Raw genomic sequence first — 20,815 nt, forward strand, 5'->3', positions numbered from 1 at the left:
TTAGAATGCTCTCAGTTGAATGAGAAGGGTCTTAGGAGGAAGTTAGTTTGTTCCTCAGTCTTACAGCTCTTTGACCCCCAACTCAATAGACCGGCAGAGTTCTTTGTTTTCTATGGTTCCTTACTTCCCCCTAATGAGTACTGTACTTTACCTGAATTATTATGCAAAATGAGCCTAATAAAAGCAGGTATGGACGGTAAATCAGCGCGCTCCCCACTAGGGGGGGTGGCCATTCCGTCCCTACTTCACAGAAACTAGTCTGTCTCTGTGCATGTGTTGTTTTTTCTCGCGTGTTTATCGTCGAGCCATCCACAGCGTTCCGTGGTCACTGCTGGCCAGTGACCCACACGCAACATCATAGGATTATCATATTAAATGGTAATCATCAAAGACTACATAATAACTTCATGAATGTGTTGAGAATGGTGTTTGGCACACAAGTGAGCCACGACATAGTAAAAATTACCATTATTAAATCTAGTCCTGACCTCCAGCCTCCATTAAATTAGTGAACAGAATGCTCATGTTCAGCTATCTATTGTGGGTAGCAAACCACCCTGAAACACAGTGCTTGAAAAGAACAAACATGTGTTATATCTCACTCGTGTTGTGTGGGTCAGGAATTTGAGCAGGGCTCAGGTGGGTGATTCATTGGCTCCATGTGATGTCCACTGGGGTGTCAACCATTGAGTGGTATTCAGTTGTCAGATGGACCAGTCTAGAGGATGCCCTGGAGAAGATGACTGTCACCTGCAGTGCCTAGTGCCATATGGCCTCTCCAGTATAATGGTGACAGGGTAACTGGACTTATGTGGCAGTTTAGAGCTTTCAGAAAAAAGGGCTCCAAAGGATAGGAACTGGCCTAGTTACTTCCACTGTGCCCTGTTGGTAAAAACTAGTCACAGAAGTTGCGCATATTCAAGGTAAGGGGATAGAGAATCAACCTCTCAGTGGGAGAAATGACCATATTTAATACCATGTAAGACACACTATCGGTGCTCAGTGTTATTGAAAGCAGCATATCACTGTGTATGTGGATTGTGTGATGTGAGTTGCAGCTTTACGAAGATGGACCTTTCTCCATGGAGCTCAGCAACATATCCTCCATCTGTGCACCTGCACATTGCAGTGCTTCCTTTATCTCACATGGAACATGAAATACAACACTCATAAAGTCAACATTCCAAGAAAGATGTCAGGAAACTTTTTCTGCTAAAGCAAGTCAGTATTTTGTGCTTTGTGACCACATACATTTTCTGTCTTATATTCATTTTCATTTGATTTTTAACGACCCTTTAAAAGTGTAGAAAACCATTCATGGCTACACGATGGTGGGTGTGATAGACACACACAAAAAGAGCCAAAGTCCAGGTTCTACCTGAGGCTACAGTTCAGTGACCCCTGAACACATAAAGAACAATACAAATGTAAATGACTGCAATCCTCAACTACAAAATGACTACAAAGTAGAAGGGAGGATCCTGCAAAATCTAGGACATTCAACCTTAGGTCCTTAGAAGAGCATTAAGAGTAGAGAATAAATAACTTTTATTAAGAATTTAATATTTTCCAGGCAGTGTTGGGCTTTCCTATAAAATTATCATAATAACCTCTATAACCTCCAAGGTGGCTTGTTATTCGCATTACATAGAATTAAAATATGAGTTATTTGAAGACAAGGATCTGGGTTTCACTCATACTCAAAACCTAACATGGGGCCTGATGTGAGACAGAATGTGAACACACGCTGGGTGAACGGAATCCAATAATAAGACGTGAGAGCTCAGGGAGGTCAATCAAAATCGCAAATGTCCGAAGTAGAAGTCCTGGAATTAGAAGCCAACCTCTTTGATTCCAAATACTCAGCCCAACTCTTCCTCATCACGCTTCCACTTCAGCAACTTGTAGCACCAACATTCTGGTCCAAATGCTGTTTATTAAAGCAGCATGATTATTGTCCTTAGGAAAATATTGTCACACCATATTTACTTATAAATTAGGTTATGTAAATTCTTAACATTTATTGTATTTTACAGAATTGGATTTGTGATTTTGGGGAATCTTTAATATCCCTGTTTTACTCATTATAACTAATCTCTATCAATGTTCTTAATTATGACAAGTAAGGACAGATTCAGGTTTTGTAGGGCCTAAAGTTTATATAATTTGGGTTCCTCAAGGAAAACAACATAAAATATGATAAAAATAGTTACAAAATGAATGCATATTCAAAATTGTAAAAGGCAATACAAGAAATTTCACAGTTTAAACAATGTGACAATGGCCCTGGCTGGTGTGGCTCAGTGGATTGAACACTGGACTGTGAACCAGAGGGTCACCAGTTTGATTCTCAGTAAGGGCACATGCCTGGGTTGCAGGCCAGGTACCCAGTAGGGGGCGCTTAAGAGGCAACCACACATTGATGTCTCTCTCCCTCTTTTTCTCCCTCCTTCCCCCTCTCTAAAAATAGATACATAAAAAAACAAATAAAAAATGCGACAAAGAAAAAAAGTATCAAAATGTCTCCCCAAAGCCTATAATTTATTATCTAATTAATGAACTGACATGTCTCTATAATACTTTGTTTTTTTGAACTTTGGTATGACCAACATCTCTGGAAAAAAAAAGATATACAGAATGAATATGAAATTAAGATATATAGAAGAGCAATTGAAATGAATTTTTAGAACTTTGAATTGTATCAAACTTCACAATTGTGTAAATACAAAATACTTTGACTTATTGATGTAGAGTTGTAAGTTTGCTGCTGAAACTCTCATTTCTTTAGGATATCTCCACTGCATTGTTGGACAGAGTGCATCATTCTCGTCCAAGCACCAGACTCTGTCAGGAAAGAATGTCAGATGTGCTAACTCCAGTACACTCGGATGCAAAAGCCACCCAGCTGCACACACACACAACCTGTGTTTGTGGTACTGCTATTTGTGCCCTTAAACACAGGGAATCTGATAAATTCTGTATTCGCACAATATTTGCTTAGAAATTGCACACACAGACACATTCAAAAGACTAATGTTTTTTAAGTGCATCTTCTGCCTTATTGAATAATTCCTGACAGGGGAGAATGTTTGTTTTGATCAGACATCATTGAGAAACACATCTCTACTTGGGCTTTTACATGTCTAGTAATTAGAAAAGCTTTGTACAGCATTTTTTCTGGTTTTGCACACTTAAGCCTTGATTTCACTCTGCCACCCTTATACTTCCGTGATCTCACACTGTGGACTAGCCCATCACATAGAACCTCTGGCACTGCACCTTTGTGCTACCATAGTGCATGCTGGGTAAATTCTTAGAAGCCATTCTGCAACATGGTTGTTAGCAATAACTTAACTATGAGTGAAAAAGACTAGGAATCCACAAAACTACACCTGAACACACCCAAATTAAAGGTATCCCCATTTCAACTTTCCCCTTAACCAGAATGCATCTTCATCTCACTTCTTCCTTAACCAGATCTCAAAACTGCCTGGGGCTCTCTTAACACTATTTAAATAAGTGAACTGTAAATTGGAGTGAGGAAGCAGTGTTCTTAACATGTTATACTTAAATTCTTACTCTTGCAAATTTGAAAAACATATGACTGTGCCAACATGTTATTGCAGCCTCCTCATACAAGGTCTTGGAAGAGGCTGGTGCAAGTGAGAGACCCTGAAAGCAAGTGAGAACCATTAGCATCACATTAAGAGCGCAGTGAGGGTAATTCAGAAACTGAAGAGCTTGGGCCAGCACACCCAAAGACAGTAATTTTTAGTAGTTGAAGGCAATATTGGTTTATAGACCTCTGGAAATACTATCTTATAAGGCAAGATAAAACAGAAACTGGGGCACTGCCTTAGTTTCAGTGCTATGTTTTTCAGCTTACCGTGGTTTTCTCACACCTTCTCTCTTACGTTTTAAATAAATCTGTTTTACCAGAAAGATAGAAGCAACACTTCTTGTTCATTAGATGAACAGGGAAGCTTTCTATCAGGTGTCGCTGGAAAGGCAGGGATGGATTGTATTTCTTCCTTTCAAAGAGGCAGACACGACCAGACTGTATCGAACATCTGGAGAGAAAAACAAGGAAACACTCAGGGAAAGAATGAGCTAAACCTTTCAGGGTTGAATTCAGACAGATACTGTTACTAATCACAGCTGTTACCTTAATAATGCATCAAAACACTTAATATTTTATACATAAGTTAGTCAAATTAAAAGCTTCTATTTACATCCTCACAATGGTTTTTATCCAGTCATTGGAGACAATATTGAAAATCAGTTACACATTCAAGACAGGAAATAAAAATAACCATAAACACAGAATTTTTATTATCGTTCCATCTGTGAGTCAAAAGTAGTTTATCAAAAGTCTTGTTCTAAATTTTAGACTCTATAGCAGTTACTAGGAAAAAAAAAACTTAACTAGACTCAACCATGTTTACAAATGTTAAAAATCACCAGGGGCAGATTTATACAGTTTTTTGAAGAAGTTGCTTTGCTAATGGAACTACACTTTCAGCTATGGTTAAAAAGCACACTGCTGAATTATAGAGACGTGTGGCTCAAGTCCATATTGTCTATTTGGTAAAACTTTTAGTTCAGCTTTACTTGGATAATTCATATATTTCATCAGATAAGAGCTGAAAACAGGCATTTAAGACATACTGCTATTTTCCAAAGTTAGTATTGCTCTGAAGTTCATTGAAAGTTTCCCAGCATTGGTCTTAGGTCACGCTAATAATCACTTGGACTGACAGAGTTGATCAATGGTGTCATTTTGGCCACCTATGTTCCCTTAGGAAATGAAATTATGCTTTTACTCTGATGGCCCAAACAGAGTCAGTGACCTCAAATAACCACAAGGGGGCCAGGAATCACTCCTACCCTAGGTCCAGAGGCCAAAGCCAGAAATATTTGAGACAAATATTTCCCAGCAAATTGTCTTTTAAGGATCAGCATCAATCATTGGAAAATACATTGCTGTTATTCAGTCAAATTTACTGTATTAACCACTCTAGAAATATGCCACATATGTATTTTCTAAATGCATTGGTGGAAATGTGATAGAATACGATTTTGTACTACCTGGCACTGGTGATTAATGGAAGAAGTGAACCAGTTAGCATAGGTCATCATAATCAGGGGCTAAAACTTATAAAGCTAATTCATAACTAACTTTAAACCATTCTTAGTACAAGAAAGGTCATTTACTTGAGTATTATATTCATAAAAGCCATTATAATGAGATTCCCCCCCACTCAATCCTTAAAATATTATCTAGCTTAGAGGTCATTATTCACAGCAGCATTTGACATACCAGACTATGATAGTAAAGAAATGCCAAAGGTTTCAAGTTTCTGCTGCAAAGGGCACTGGAGTGTTCAACTTACCACAGACAGTGAGAAGGAACAGCTTTAGATGGCCACAAATAATATGATATAATATTTTGACATATCAAGGGCCTATTAACCCAAAATTCACCTGAACTTTGCAAAATACTGTATTTTCCTCTCAAGCTTAGGTTTTTGCAAATGTATGAAAATTAAAGTAAGGGTGGAAAAAGTCCATACATTATCTTGTGAATAAAAGGCAATGTGTTTGTCAGTTAGTAATGGACTAGATCTTCACATGTACAGCATAAATAAAAAAATCTATGCTATATTATGTATGGTTGGGCATTTAAAACTTTAGAAATTGAAAAAATGACTCAATCTATGCTAAGCTTAAAGTAAAAATTATTTTTATCAGATATCATTTTAAAACTGAGAACACTTTTTAAGTTGGCAAATCACACAGCCTATAATTTAGTATTTAGATAAACACTTAAAATTTATTTTCCTGAGTTTTTTCCTGTAAACAGAGTTTTGAAGTGGCCTTGTGGACATGTTTTATAGTTATCCAATAGGTGGTATGAATCAATTTAGTTTTCATTCATCGCTTGTATTCCTCTTTTATTGATATATTGCAATATATGGCCTTGCATTAACATGATTTTATAATTTAAACAGCACAACTTCTTCTATTTGTTGGCTGGAGACCAATTAAATAACCACTGATGCAAGCAGTTACTACCTGCTTAAAAGGAAATCTGAGATTTCCTTATTTAAACTGCTGAGTTCTAATGTCCGTCAAAACGTCTGTTATTGCAATGAATAATTTAGCCATTTCAGTCTACTACACATTGTAATGCTACAAGCTTGGATTTAAGGTTGCAAAATATGCCTAAAGTTTCTCATAATCCCAAGGATCAGAATCACACTTGCCATAAAACAACAGTTACGCACAGTTGCATTTAGTATTTGAAATGATATATGCTGAAGGGACAATAATTTCTAATTACTTAGCGAAGAAAGACTAAAGAATTAAGTTGACCAAATGTAGCTGGAGAAAGGATTGATCGCATCTACACGCATGTAAGTGGACATAAAAGGACGCTTTTGAAAAGATGAAAGGTCAGTGAATTTGAAGATGAAGGGTGTCATTTCCCCCGTCTGTCCCTTGGTGGAGTTCTTGAGTCACTTTCTCCCTTCCCCGTCAAACTGCTTTATATTTCCTTCCAGAACTGGCTATCCTGTTACTGTATTTAACCTTTTTCTAGTATTATTGTGCGTGCAGCGCCTATAATAAATGAAAGCCCCCCTGAGATTGTATCTCCGGAACCTACTTTGTATTTTTACCCATAAACTTTTGTTGTCGTTACTTCTCTGCCTATCTTTTCTTGAGGCTTAAACTACATCAAGGACCTTGAATGCTATTTTTCAGCCCAGTCACTGAAATTTCTTCACTGCAAAACAGTTTTAAGCAAGCAACGTTAGTAAGGTAAATTAAAACACACACACACACACACTCACACATACCTACCGAATATTTTAAGTTATAGATATTTGTCAATAGAAAGGAAATTATTTGCAATTTTTATTAAATGTCCGTTTCATAGTTTATATCTTGGTTTCAAAGGGACATTTCTTCTTATTGTCCTTAAAAACGGAAAAAATAAAAATCCCCTACAGTTCAACACTCGCTCAAACATTGTTGCTTCATACAATCGATGGTGTACTGTTACTCTGATCAACGCAGGTTTTCAGGACCCTGATCGGGGTCTCTCTCTTCCCTTCTGGCCGCCAAAGCGGCAGCACTAGCAGCCGGCTCTTTAATTTATTGCAGCCGGTTACACTTTCGATCCCATTTCCTTCGGAACCCTTTCCTCGCAGGTTGAGAAGATAAATGCAGCCCCGGGGCTGGAAAGCCGGGAGGGGTTTGCGAGTGGGAGCAAAGCCGGATATCATGTTCCCTCCGTGAGGTCTAGTACGGGGGTGGGGGGCGGAGGGATTAAGTCCCCGGATCCATTTAATGAAATTGCTGAGCACTTGTGACACTGGCTGTAAGACTGCGGAAATGGGGCGGGGGCGGGGGCAACCGCTTCTCGCCTTCATTCATCCTCCGCGCCCGCGGAAGGCTGGAGTAGGAGTGTCATTCTCCAGACAGGGGGCGGAAGAGGGCCGGGAGCTCCGGCTGCGACAAGGGCGCCCCGAGGTCTCCTCTAACCTCGCGCACACCCCACCCCGCTAGTTGCGTACGGTTTCCCTAGAGCCGTGCCGCGGAGCTAAGCCGCAGCGGTTCCTTGGCTGCAACTGCAGAAAGGTCGGAGCCAGGGACCCATGGGGGAGGGAGGGACGCCAGGAGGCTTCACAGCTCTGGCAGTCTGGCCGCGCTGTTCTCCATGCTGCACACGTCGGACCCATTTCCCACGCTGACTTGGCGCGGCGGCGGAGTTGGTAGGGATGAGAGCTGGGAGGGCGGGCTGGGGACTACCGCCCGCTCGCAATGAGAAAACCACTGCACTGTGAAGGACACAACGCGCCCCCGGTCATCTGGGAAGAAATTCGCTGCGCGCTGGGGAAAAGACACCCACTCCTTCGCCGCTCACCAGCGTGTACCTGGAGAATGCGCGCTGGGGCCGTGGGCGAGTGTTTGAAGATGTGGAGGGGTTTGTTCAAGTTTTTATAGCTAGATGAGGAATGAGAGAGTGCACCATATCGCCGTCCACACAGCTGCCTGAAGTTTGCAAAAATCTTAGAACAGGCAGGGAGGGGGTTGAATGCACTGCACCATAATGCCGCGCATCGGAATGCACCGGTGCAAGGCCGCGGAGTAGAGACAGCTTCCTTCTTTCGCCTGGGATCCTGGAAATAAGGGGACCAGGTGTGGAGGGAAGCCGGCACTCTGACAAACTCTAGAGTTTGCCAAATGTATACGGGATTTGGCATTCCTGCCACTTAGCCTGCCGCGAAGGCGCTGCGGCACCCGCTCCCCTCCACCCCCAGTCCCCGGCTCCAGACTGCGGTGGTGCGCACTGAGTCTGCGCGCCGGGATTTTCTCGCTGATGCTGCAGATACAGAGCTGAGAGGCTCGGGTGCTTGGAGCCGGGGGGGGGCGGTGTCGGTGGCGGCTGGGGTGGACTGGTGCTGGGGGGAGGCTGGGTTCCCGGCCTGGCCGCGGAGGAGGAGCCGCTATCCGGAGTGTGGCTGCTTTAGCAGACTGGAAAATACTCACCATCTCCCTGACACATACCACACACACTTCCACCTCCGCGCCTCACTCTCCCCCTTAGGGAAAGCTTGGAAATCTGCCGCTCCTCTCCCCATTCCTGCTGGCTGCGCCCGCTCAAACAACCGCGCGCTACAGCTGCTCGTAGACTTTATTGGTGTTTATCTGGTTTAAATCATTCTGCCTCCTCACACAGGTCTCATAAAGATAGAATACCCACTACGGACAGATTTTTTATTTTTTCTTTTCGCTTTAAATTTTCTTTTAAGGGGAGGCCCTTCAATGCCTGTAGGTTGGACAAACGAGCTAAGGAACACCCAAATCCCAGCAGGATCCCCTTGTTTTGTTTAGAGATGGTAAGAATTCTCCCCAAATACCTCCTGCCGGCTTCAACCTCCTTAACCTGGAACCCCCACCCCCACCCCCGCCCCACTCCTTTAACCGATGCTGAAATAAACGAAGAGTAAATGACTACAGTTCAGGAAACACAACTAGAACTGAGACCTCACGAGGTGGGCTGCGGTGGCCGTGACTGAATCCTGGGGAAGCCTCGCGTGGGTGGGGGCGGGGGGCTACCATGTACGATCAAGTGGCACAAAAGTCATAAAAAGGAAAGAAAAAGGAGCTAGGGACACTTAGGTTTACAAAGTTGCCATTAAAGTTTATTTCCCTTTTATCAAGATAGGTGACGCTACACTTTGCCAGTTACTGAAGGCTGCAGGGTTTTGCTCAGAAAATAATATCGCGGCTTCCAACGTGTGTTTATTCCCCAGGCGCGCGCGCACACCAACGGTCTACCCCCACAAGCAAGCAAGAGGACGGGACTGCCAAGCATTTAAACAAAGACACGCGCCACCCCACCCACCCCAACCCTAACCCAGTACACCGAAGTCTACGCTCCCCCCAAAAAGGATCCCTCTCCCGCTTTTTCTGGAGTTTTACGTTCTCTTTTAACCACAGCAGCCCATCATGGTTTCTCAGAACACCAGCGTGGCTCCCTGGGCGCACGCGGGGTCTCCCAAACCACCCATAATCATCCCCTAACCGAGATCGCAAGCCGGACACACATCGTGGGGGTGAAGAATGGGCTCTGAGAAGGGGGAGTGGAAGAAGGGGAAACGTTTTGACCCCGCTCCAGCGCTCTCCTACACGCACTGGGCGTTAAAGAGAGGAGGAAATTTACCAGTCCGAGGGAGGGAAAACAAGTCCCTCCGAGAAAACAGCGGCTGCACTCGCAGGGGACCCGGCGGTTGGCGGGGGTGGAGGAGTGCTTTGGTTTCGGGGAAGACTGACAGGAGGAGTGCACAGGCGGAGTGGCCCGGGGAGCTGAAGCCGGGCTTTCCTGAGCGCGGCTGCTGACTAGAACTCCCTCCTACCGCCCCCCGCCCCCCTGCAACACACACACTCCTCCCTCCCTCTCTGCGAGTGTGTGTAGTTTCAGCGCTTCGGCTGCTATCGCCGCCGCCACCGCTGCAGCAGCGCCAGGGACGAGCTTGAGCCACTAGCAGCAGCCACCACTTTGGGCAAACTTGCGGGTTTCTGGCTCGCGACTCGTGAGCGGGAGCTTCCCACTTGCCGCGTCTCAGAGCTGTGGCAGCTTGAGGGGCGGCGGGAGCGCCCGCACCAGACTCTCCCAGACGCGAAAGGGACTAGACAACTGCGGAATTCACCCGCCGAGCCAGGGCACTTCCGAGGCAACAACCGACTGGCACTTTTTCTCCCCTTGGCAAACTGTTTTTGTTCCCCGCCCCCCCCCCACAAGCTACTTGGCAGCAATCTCTGACTCCACCTCCCCCTCCACTCCCTCCCCAATGCCTTTGGCTTTTCTTCGGAAATCCGGACAGAATTGGGCATCTTTGTTAATTGCCGTTGGGAGAGCCGGGCCAGGGGCTCTCGCTGGGCCAACGTCGCCCGTGCATAGAGCCGGGTTTGCTCACCTTTGAACTGCAAAGGGATCAAGTTCAGCTCGAGTTGCCTGCATTGGGACTGGGTGAAAGGAAACGGATCGTGCAGGAGACAGAGTGGGAGAAGGGGAAAGGGGAAAGGAGAGGAGGGAGGAGGAGGAGGAGGAGGAGGGAGGAGAGAGGGAGGGAGGGGAGGGATCGAGAGAGCGGGGAGAGAGAGAGAGGCTGCAATCTCCTCCCTGAATCGCGCACAGCGCTGCAGATCCCAGTGCTCCGACATGCGGGCCGAATGCAGGTGAGGAAAGACACGGACTCTGCGGCTGCGAAGCCAAACTTGGGCGCCGCGCGGTGCGCTCGGCTCAGCCTTCACCTCCGCAGGCGAACTGCTGCTGCGGTTTCAGGCGGCGGCTTCGTGACTAATGACCTTGCGCAGAGTTGTTAAGAAAAAAAGGAAAAGCAGCTCTCGGGGTGAGAAGGGACCGACTCTGAACATGGCTCGGGCTGCTCTTGGGCGCGCGGGGAGAACCCGGACGCGGACCGCTCTGTAACGCGAGTGGTCTCCGCTGCTCGGTGCCCGAAGCAACCTGACGGGTATTCTTCATTCTCGGTCTGTTGACTGGCTCTCACTGTGCCAGAGCGGAGTCGGAGTTGAGACTGGCTTGTTGCTGACCCCAGCGCCTCGTGCAGGAAGCGACTCACGTTTTCCTGGGCAGCCGGAGCAGGAGCTACGGCTGGACTGAGTGGCTGAAACGTGAATTGGACTCAACTCGAGTAGCAGCAAAGACTAGCAGGGTTGGCAGGCGGGGGAGGCTGCAGGCTCGCTCCCCGTCGCCTCCCGGCTCCACCGCCCGCCTGCCGGAGCGGTACCGGCCCCTTCCGACAGAGCCAGGACGGGAGCCCGGGATTCTCCGCTTGCTGCGGGGATGACTCCGGGGGGGCGCCGAGCCCTTGGCGCGCAGTGTCCCGTGAACTGTGAGTACTGCGACTGAACGGCGGCCAGCGAGCGGGCGATTAGCACCCATTGCATGAATTATGAAACAATAACTTTCGGAAGAAGCAGGAGAAAAAAAAAAAAGAAGGATCTATCGCTGGTTTCTCCTGGCCGACTCTACACACTGCTCTTGCCCCCTCCCACCTCTCCCTCTCGCTTTTTTTTTTTTTTTCCTTTCCTTTCCCGGAGAGGGGAGAGGTCTGGGAGGAGGGCAGGCGGCCGGCCCCCGAGGAGGGGGGCGCCGCGGGGGGCTGTGATTAGAAAGAGCAGTAGCAGCAGCAGCAGGAGAAGATGCTGAGGATGCGGACCGCGGGGTGGGCGCGCGGCTGGTGCCTGGGCTGCTGTCTCCTCTTGCCGCTCTCGCTCAGCCTGGCCGCCGCCAAGCAACTCCTCCGGTACCGGCTGGCCGAGGAGGGCCCAGCAGACGTCCGAATCGGCAACGTCGCCTCGGACCTGGGCATCGTGACGGGCTCGGGCGAGGTGACGTTCAGCCTCGAGTCAGGCTCGGAGTACCTGAAGATCGACAACCTCACGGGAGAGCTGAGCACTAGTGAGCGGCGCATCGACCGCGAGAAGCTGCCCCAGTGTCAGATGATCTTCGACGAGAACGAGTGCTTCCTGGACTTCGAGGTGTCGGTGATCGGGCCCTCGCAGAGCTGGGTGGACCTGTTCGAAGGTCGGGTCATCGTGCTGGACATCAACGACAACACGCCCACCTTCCCGTCGCCGGTGCTCACGCTCACGGTGGAGGAGAACAGGCCGGTGGGCACTCTGTACCTGCTTCCCACCGCCACCGACCGCGACTTCGGCCGCAACGGCATCGAGCGCTACGAGCTGCTCCAGGAACCCGGCGGAGGTGGCGGCGAGGGTCGGCGCGCCGGGCCTGCAGACAGCGCCCCCTACCCCGGGGGCGGCGGGAACGGCGCGAGCGGCGGCGGCGGCGGCGGCTCCAAGCGGCGGCTGGACGCGCCAGAGGGCGGTGGCGGGACTAACCCCGGGGGCCGCAGCAGCGTGTTCGAACTGCAGGTGGCCGACACCCCGGATGGCGAGAAGCAGCCGCAGCTGATCGTGAAGGGGGCGCTGGACCGCGAGCAGCGCGACTCCTACGAGCTGACCCTGCGGGTGCGCGACGGCGGCGACCCGCCCCGCTCCTCCCAGGCCATCCTGCGGGTGCTCATCACCGACGTGAACGACAACAGCCCCCGCTTCGAGAAGAGCGTGTACGAGGCAGATCTGGCCGAGAACAGCGCCCCTGGGACCCCTATTCTGCAGCTGCGTGCCACCGACCTGGACGTGGGGGTCAACGGGCAGATCGAGTACGTGTTCGGGGCGGCTACAGAGTCCGTGAGGCGGCTGCTGCGCCTGGACGAGACGTCCGGTTGGCTCAGTGTCCTGCACCGAATAGACCGCGAGGAGGTGAACCAGCTGCGCTTCACCGTCATGGCCCGTGACCGCGGGCAGCCCCCCAAGACGGACAAAGCCACCGTGGTCCTCATCATCAAGGATGAGAACGACAATGTGCCGTCTATTGAAATCCGCAAGATTGGGCGTATCCCACTCAAGGACGGGGTGGCCAATGTGGCCGAGGACGTTCTGGTGGACACTCCCATCGCCCTGGTGCAGGTGTCGGACCGGGACCAAGGCGAGAATGGTGTGGTCGCCTGCACCGTGGTGGGGGACGTGCCGTTCCAGCTCAAGCCGGCCAGCGACACAGAGGGCGACCAAAACAAGAAAAAGTACTTCCTGCACACCTCGGCCCCTTTGGACTATGAGACCACCCGGGAGTTTAACGTGGTCATAGTGGCGGTGGACTCCGGCGGCCCCAGCCTCTCCAGCAACAACTCCCTGATTGTCAAGGTGGGAGACACCAACGACAACCCGCCTGTCTTCGGCCAGTCCGTGGTGGAGGTCTACTTTCCGGAGAACAACATCCCTGGGGAGAGGGTGGCCACCGTGCTGGCGACAGACGCCGACAGCGGGAAAAACGCGGAGATAGCTTACTCCCTGGACTCTTCGGTGATGGGGATTTTTGCCATCGATCCCGATTCTGGGGACATCCTGGTCAACACGGTGCTGGACCGCGAGCAGACTGACAGGTATGAGTTTAAAGTTAACGCCAAAGACAAAGGCATCCCGGTGCTGCAGGGCAGCACCACGGTGATCGTGCAGGTGGCTGACAAGAATGACAATGACCCTAAGTTTATGCAGGACGTCTTTACCTTTTACGTGAAAGAAAACTTGCAGCCCAACAGCCCCGTGGGGATGGTCACGGTGATGGATGCTGACAAGGGGCGCAATGCAGAGATGAGCCTGTACATCGAGGAAAACAGTAATATTTTTTCCATTGAAAACGACACGGGGACCATTTACTCTACAATGTCTTTTGACCGGGAACATCAGACCACATACACATTCAGAGTCAAGGCTGTGGACGGAGGAGATCCTCCCAGATCAGCCACAGCCACAGTATCTCTCTTTGTTATGGATGAAAATGACAATGCTCCCACAATTACTCTTCCCAAAAACATTTCCTACACTTTACTGCCACCTTCAAGTAATGTCAGGACAGTAGTAGCTACAGTGTTGGCAACAGACAGTGACGATGGCATCAATGCAGACCTTAACTACAGCATTGTGGGAGGGAATCCCTTCAAGCTATTTGAGATTGATTCCGCCAGTGGTGTGGTTTCCTTAGTGGGGAAACTCACCCAGAAGCATTATGGCTTGCACAGGTTGGTGGTGCAAGTGAATGACAGCGGGCAGCCTTCCCAGTCCACCACGGCTCTGGTGCATGTGTTTGTCAATGAAAGTGTCTCCAACGCCACTGTGATCGACTCCCAGATAGCCAGAAGTTTGCACACCCCACTCACCCAGGATATAGCTGGTGACCCGAGCTATGAAATTAGCAAACAGAGACTCAGTATCGTCATCGGGGTGGTTGCTGGAATTATGACAGTGATTCTAATCATCCTAATTGTAGTGATGGCAAGGTACTGCCGTTCCAAAAATAAAAATGGCTATGAGGCTGGCAAAAAAGATCACGAAGACTTTTTTACGCCCCAACAGCATGACAAATCTAAAAAGCCTAAAAAGGACAAGAAAAACAAAAAATCAAAGCAGCCTCTCTACAGCAGCATTGTCACTGTAGAAGCTTCTAAGCCAAATGGACAGAGGTACGATAGTGTCAATGAGAAGCTGTCAGACAGCCCCAGCATGGGCCGATACCGGTCAGTCAATGGTGGGCCTGGTAGTCCTGACCTGGCCAGGCATTACAAATCCAGTTCCCCATTGCCTACTGTGCAGCTTCACCCCCAGTCACCAACCGCAGGAAAAAAACACCAAGCCGTACAAGATCTACCACCAGCCAACACATTTGTGGGAGCAGGAGACAACATTTCCATTGGATCAGATCACTGCTCTGAATACAGCTGTCAAACCAATAACAAGTACAGCAAACAGGTAAGATGCATCTCAGATACATTTAAGTATCCCAGACAAGGCTAATAACTCTGAGACAGAAAGGACCTCCTGCAAAGTATGGTCTTTGCTTTTTCGAAAGCTGTGATTTAAAATTTTAATAGCGAGGATTTAATGGTAACTCATACATCCCTCATCTGGTAGAGGCCATCTATGCAAGGCATACCACTGTATTTTGCAAGTTAGACCAACATTTACTGAGTTACCAAAGAAAAAGTCCAAAGTAGGCAGTATTTTATATTTCTCTTTGCACTTGACAGCCCAAATCCTCCCTACATTTTGTGTTTCCAGAACAAATATGTATATACTGTTTGGATAATTAGCTTTAACCTGGAATTACTTTCTTTTGTGGCTACTAAGTAGATAATTGTATCCAGGGAGAATTTCTAAAGTTACTACTGGTGTCTGTGCAACTTGACACTATAAAAGTTTTAGCTGTGTTACACATTATCCAGAATTTCACAGATAAGCGAATGCTGACTCATGCAAATGTGGTACCAAGCCTGAGATAGGGAAGTACTGTCTACGCTGACAGAAATGGTGGTCTAAAAACATTTAGTGATATGCAAGTGTCATGAAAATAACATTTTTAATACTTCAATACCTATAACAATTAGACTTTTATGAGGTTATACAATCAGCATTTGCATTCTTCATGTCTTGTATTAGAAGTTTATAAGGGAAAGTGTACTGTCTGAACCACTTATTGATCCAAACAACAAAAGTGTTCATGTTTGACACACTGTGTGCAAGCATGTTTTGGTATGCACTGTGCTGTACCCAGACCATGAAGGTTATGTGGAATATCTGCTACAGTTGTTTCTCAGTGAAATGAGGAAACAGTAAAAAAAAAAACTTTCAAAAATACATGTGAAATGTATTGCGTGGTATATGTAATGCTCACAAAGTTTACTTTTTACACCCACCGAAGTTTGACACAGAACAAATAAAACCTTTTGGAAACTGTTGAGACCAATGCTGTAGCAACTCTACTAATATATCTTCTAATAAATCACATATTTCTTAATTTCAGGACTCATCTCGAGAAACACATTTATAACCGTCAGATAGTATCGAATAATAGCTTTTCTATTAGATGTGCTTCGCATGTGGAATGTGTGATCTGAGAAGAATTAAGGCAAAGGAAAAAGTTATTTTATGGCCTCATTAAAGATGTGTATTGATGGGCACATTAAAGATATTGCCGGAAAGGGATAGTTTCTTAGTGCTTTCATACTTTTAAACATTAGTTTCCTAAAGAAATATTTTCTGCATTCTGCATATAGAATTTGCGTTACTATATGCAGAAAATATTTGGATAAGGAGAATCATACTTAGTATGGTTTTATATCCAATATTCAAAGCAATGCAAGAAAACACAGGTTTAACTATAATTCATTAAAAGTTTGAAAATATGTCTTTTCATGTGCATGTGAGGCTGAGTTATTTGTTTATTTTAAAGTGAAATTTGTCAAGTGGAAAGTTTATACCTGTTGTGTCATCGCTTTACCTGGAGTTAGAAGTAGATTTTTGTTTTGTTTTTAGAGCTTTTACCAGTTTTCTAAACAAGGCCAATTGCAGTTAAAATAACAGCACTTTTGTAAGAGTACTTACAAACACCCCAAAATAAATTGAAATCTGTTGAAATTTCCCTAGGAAATGGTAATTTGTAATGCAGAAGTCCGGTGAAGGGATCTTTCTGCTGAATAGTTACTTCTCAGCTGTTATCCTGATAGGGCTATTTGTCTTGTGGCTGAATGACATTCGCATTCCAAACGGTGGAATCTTAAACTTTTGAGTGGACGTATCAGTGGCAGATTTATAGATCTTTTTCTTTAATGTAACCACCTACTACAGTCTGTGCTGTCATTTAAGCTTTGTTTGGCTCATCAAATAGGGTTAGCCCTATATTCTTGAATATTTAAAACAGCCAATATCAAGACTGTTGTGGCATCTTGTTTAAAAGGCAAAGTGATATGCTTATAAATAAACTAATGTGTGGGGCTAGTCTCTTAAGCTGAGCAAGAGAGTCCACATATCCGACGAAGCCATTGGAATAAATCATGCAGTTTGCCAAAGTGACTCTGGAGAACTTGTGTGTCCTTAGGTATTCAACAGATGTCTAAAGTTTTAACCACAATAAATAGCTAACCTAAAATGAAATAAAAGCAAATGGAGTACACCCCCCTTAATGTAATTAGTATTAGTAATTGATACTCTTCATCTCGATATTGCCGTCAGGGGACAGGGATCCATTTACAAAGTTATATTCTGTTTAGACATCTGACATAATGGAAAGGATCTTTTTTGTTCTGATTTTTGTTTGTACCATAAATAGATGATTTTTCTCTTTTTATTTTTAAAAGATACTACCTTTAGTTTTTGCACAGTGCCAACATGTATTTTCTTTGATGCAGCCTGACATGAAATAAAACTTCTAAGTGAATACAGGGGTTTGTTATAATCCCCCCCACCCCCGCCGCGATACCGAGTTCATTTAAGAAAAAAGTTGAGGGTTGCCACCTTGTAATTCCATAAGGCAGAGATTAAAAATCTGAGATTTTATCTGACATAAAGCCTTCAATTTATTTACAGTTTTCCTAAATTGCTTTATCACAGTTCCTTACTTGATGCTGTGGAAGTGATGCTGCCACAGTGCTCTTATCTTCACGACAGTGAGGCCTTTGGCAGTAGTGCTCCTGAGCCCTCTTAATTGACTGCGTTATAATAAACAGCTTTGTAGAAGTAAGTTTGTAAATAAAGCCACCCTCCCTCCACATCCCGTTTGTTTTCACAGCACTAGAGTCATTCACATGAAGCTTCTATACCTACCCCCCGGGCAGAAGCTAGGAGATGTGTGTTGCAGAATTGCTGGAATTATCTTTAAAATTCACACGTGAGGAACACTGATGCAACCCCAGGTTTCCCAAGTTCAGACCTCTGCAGCTGAAGCCCTTGGTCTGTAACAGTGTGTCCAGTGGAGAAAATCTGCATCACTAACAGCGTTATTGAGATTCAGGGCACCCCTTTCCATTTCATTCTCCCTTTCGCCAGGTAAACCTGGTCTTTGTGGTTATTACAGTTTTGTGAGTACTTCTGCGTTTTTAAGTTGTAAAGTAAAGGTAGAAGCATTATCTTTTCTTTTTTTAGCATTTTATTTTCTATTTATTTTTAAATCTCTAGTGTTTTAGTGTGCTAAGTATTTTTTCAATTTTCTTAAAAAGCTAACATAATTCTGAAATACGAGCCAACATATATGAAAGTACAGTTACCACTTCACTTACTATGTTCAAGTTTTTGAGCTCATCCTGGCCATGCCGTTATTTGGATAACACACTGGCAAGTAAAAATTTTATTGTATTTAGTAAATGGAATGTTAGGTACTTTATTTTTGGCAAGAGTGTAAAGAATACAGCTTGAATAAACATTCATTTAAAAATCCATTTGTAGCTGATCCTGGAATACTCAGAAAGAATTTATATTGACTCCAGTGACAGTTTTCCTTGCGTAAGGAGCTGCTGAGTGCCATCTGAATAATGTTTCCTTTAATTGATCAGATTATGCTCAATATTCATAGCATATTTAGTAATGCTTATGGCAGAAGTTATTTTATTTTTCAATTACTTTAATTTCGGAAGCCAATGGAGGACATGACTTGCCACTATCTAGTAGAGTTCTGAGCACTGAGAACACCACACATGGATTTGTGTGTGCGTGTTACACCGTATGTGTCGTAGTGGAAACGCATCTGCAGAGTGCTGCCACGTGCAGCTTCCGGTTCCAGTTCTGCCAGCGGGATCTCCACAGCATGGTTCTGTCAGTCAGCAAGGCCGCTTTTCAAGGGGCACAATCCACCTAGATCTGGAAGGATTTCTGTTACCTTTGGCTTGGTACCGTAGACGAGAGGCTAATGATGATGAAGGTGAGGCTGTCTTTAGTCAGGAGGCACCTACTGTGGCAATGCTACCTGGAGCTCTGGACAAAACAAGGGCAGGGTCATCCACTGATGCGATGTGCAGTGAGCCTGCACATTTTTGGAAAGTCCAGGCATGACTACTTGAACCTTAGTCCAAGCTTATATTAAGTCAGTTAATAACTTAGACGTAAAACTACAAAGTCGATTTAAAAATTTGTAAGTAAATCATCACCTAGATAAATATAGTCCAATCATTTATTCTTGCTATCTTTCTGTCTTTGAGTAATTACATATTTCATATATGGAAAAGTGTGCACATGTTGTATATTGAAAAATCTCTCTCCGTTTCCACCCCCAGAGACACATACAGATGTATTCATGTAAACCAATCATGGTGCAGTCCAACTTTTATTTCCTTGGGGTATTCATACTTGCATGCATGGAAAACATTTGAACTTTAAACATATACAGAATCAGAATAAAGTCTATCATAATCAACTACTTAATGTCTGTTTCTAAAATCACTAGTCATCACAATTAAAAATTAAAACACAACAACCAAAATTGCCCCTGGATTGCACAGAAGAGGGGACAGGGTCAGTATGGAAAAGCAGTTTGTATAATGATGGAATAATTGGGTATATAATGTGGACGAGAGTCCAAGTCACGAAGTGCAGAGTCCGGTGTTCTTTTTTTACTTTCATTTATCACCTCTTGGTAAAAAAGAAAAAAAAGAAAGATTGTTGTAACCTCTTCTTTTATTTAAGTTTTTTTAAAGATTTTATTTATTTATTTTTAGAGAGGGAAGGGAGGGAGAAAGAGAGAGAGAGAGAGAAACATCAATGTGCGGTTGCTGGGGGTCGTGGCCGGCAACCCAGGCATGTACCCTGACTGGGAATTGAACCTGCGACGCTTTGGTTCACAGCCCACGCTCAATCCACTGAGCTACGCCAGCCAGGGCACCTTCTCTTTATATATTTCAGTAGTGACAGAAACCTGTTGAAGTTTATTTATGTATGTATAACTGCATATTTGCCTATGTTGGCTGACTTTTTTATTCATTTATTTTTTGATCCTCACCTGAGGACGTTTTTTCAATGCTTTGAGAGAGGGAGGAAGGGAGACAGAGAGAAACACTGATATGAGAGGGAAAGAGCTGTTGGTTTTGTCTCCTGCACGCTGTGGGACTAGAGGGGTGTGGATCTTATGCACCCCAACTGCAGACCGAGGTTCAAACCTGCCGCCTAGGTATGTGCCCTGATCCTGAGTAGAATCCCCGACCCTTCTCTTACAGGGCGAGGCTCTAGCTCACTGAACCACACTGGCCAGGGCTGTAGATTGTCATTTCAAAATAGAATATAATTCTGCTTTAGGTTCTAGATTTTAATCTGTAAAGTCATCTGGCAAATTGTAATTCAAATGTTACAGAGTTTTTTTTTAAAAAGTAGTATTTCTTTTACCCTTAGGAAAATGGCAATTGCTAACATAAAGTAGCAATGTGTTTTACAATATATATTCAACAAGTTAATTGACAGAATTAAATATTTCTTTCTATTATCGATTCTAGGGAGAAGGGGAGGGAGAGAGAAAGAGAAAGAAAGAAACATTGATGTGAGGGAAAAACATGGATTGGTTGTCTCTTGCATGCACCTCTACTGGGGCCTGAACCCTCAACCTGGGCATCAGCCCTGACCAGAGTCTAATCAGCAACCTTTTCGCTGTGCAGGACGATTTGATTCCCAGCCAACTGAGCCATACCGGTCAGGGCAACGGACAGAATTTTTAATTTTAATAGAACAGTGACGATAGATGCAAGCACCCAGCTAGCATTTAGTATATCCTCAATAAAAACATCTTTTAAATGGAAATTACTACAAGCTTTCTATACATTAGTAGGAAACTTTCTATGTATTCTAATTGGGATAATCTTTGTCCTTTTCCATCAATATTGATGATTCATTTTACTTCTGTACTCCT

At 45.3% G+C, this 20,815-nt stretch overlaps 1 protein-coding gene across 6 annotated transcripts in view; it reads left to right on the plus strand.

Annotated features, from left to right (window-relative positions):
- The first annotated feature begins 11,698 nt into the window (after positions 1-11,698).
- The window catches only part of PCDH7 (protocadherin 7), a 405,370-nt gene continuing 396,253 nt past the window's right edge, over positions 11,699-20,815 (plus strand). For all 6 annotated transcript variants that reach the window (XM_045834092.1, XM_045834093.1, XM_045834094.1 and 3 more), the window contains exon 1: positions 11,699-14,904. In XM_045834092.1, the coding sequence (XP_045690048.1) occupies positions 11,737-14,904 (3,168 nt within the window). In that variant the 5' untranslated portion in view covers positions 11,699-11,736. The remainder of the gene's footprint in view (positions 14,905-20,815) is intronic.

This window comes from Phyllostomus hastatus, unplaced genomic scaffold (genome assembly GCF_019186645.2).
Source record: "Phyllostomus hastatus isolate PE091 unplaced genomic scaffold, TTU_PhHast_1.1 phas_contig_196, whole genome shotgun sequence".
Taxonomy (NCBI): Eukaryota; Metazoa; Chordata; class Mammalia; order Chiroptera; family Phyllostomidae; genus Phyllostomus; species Phyllostomus hastatus.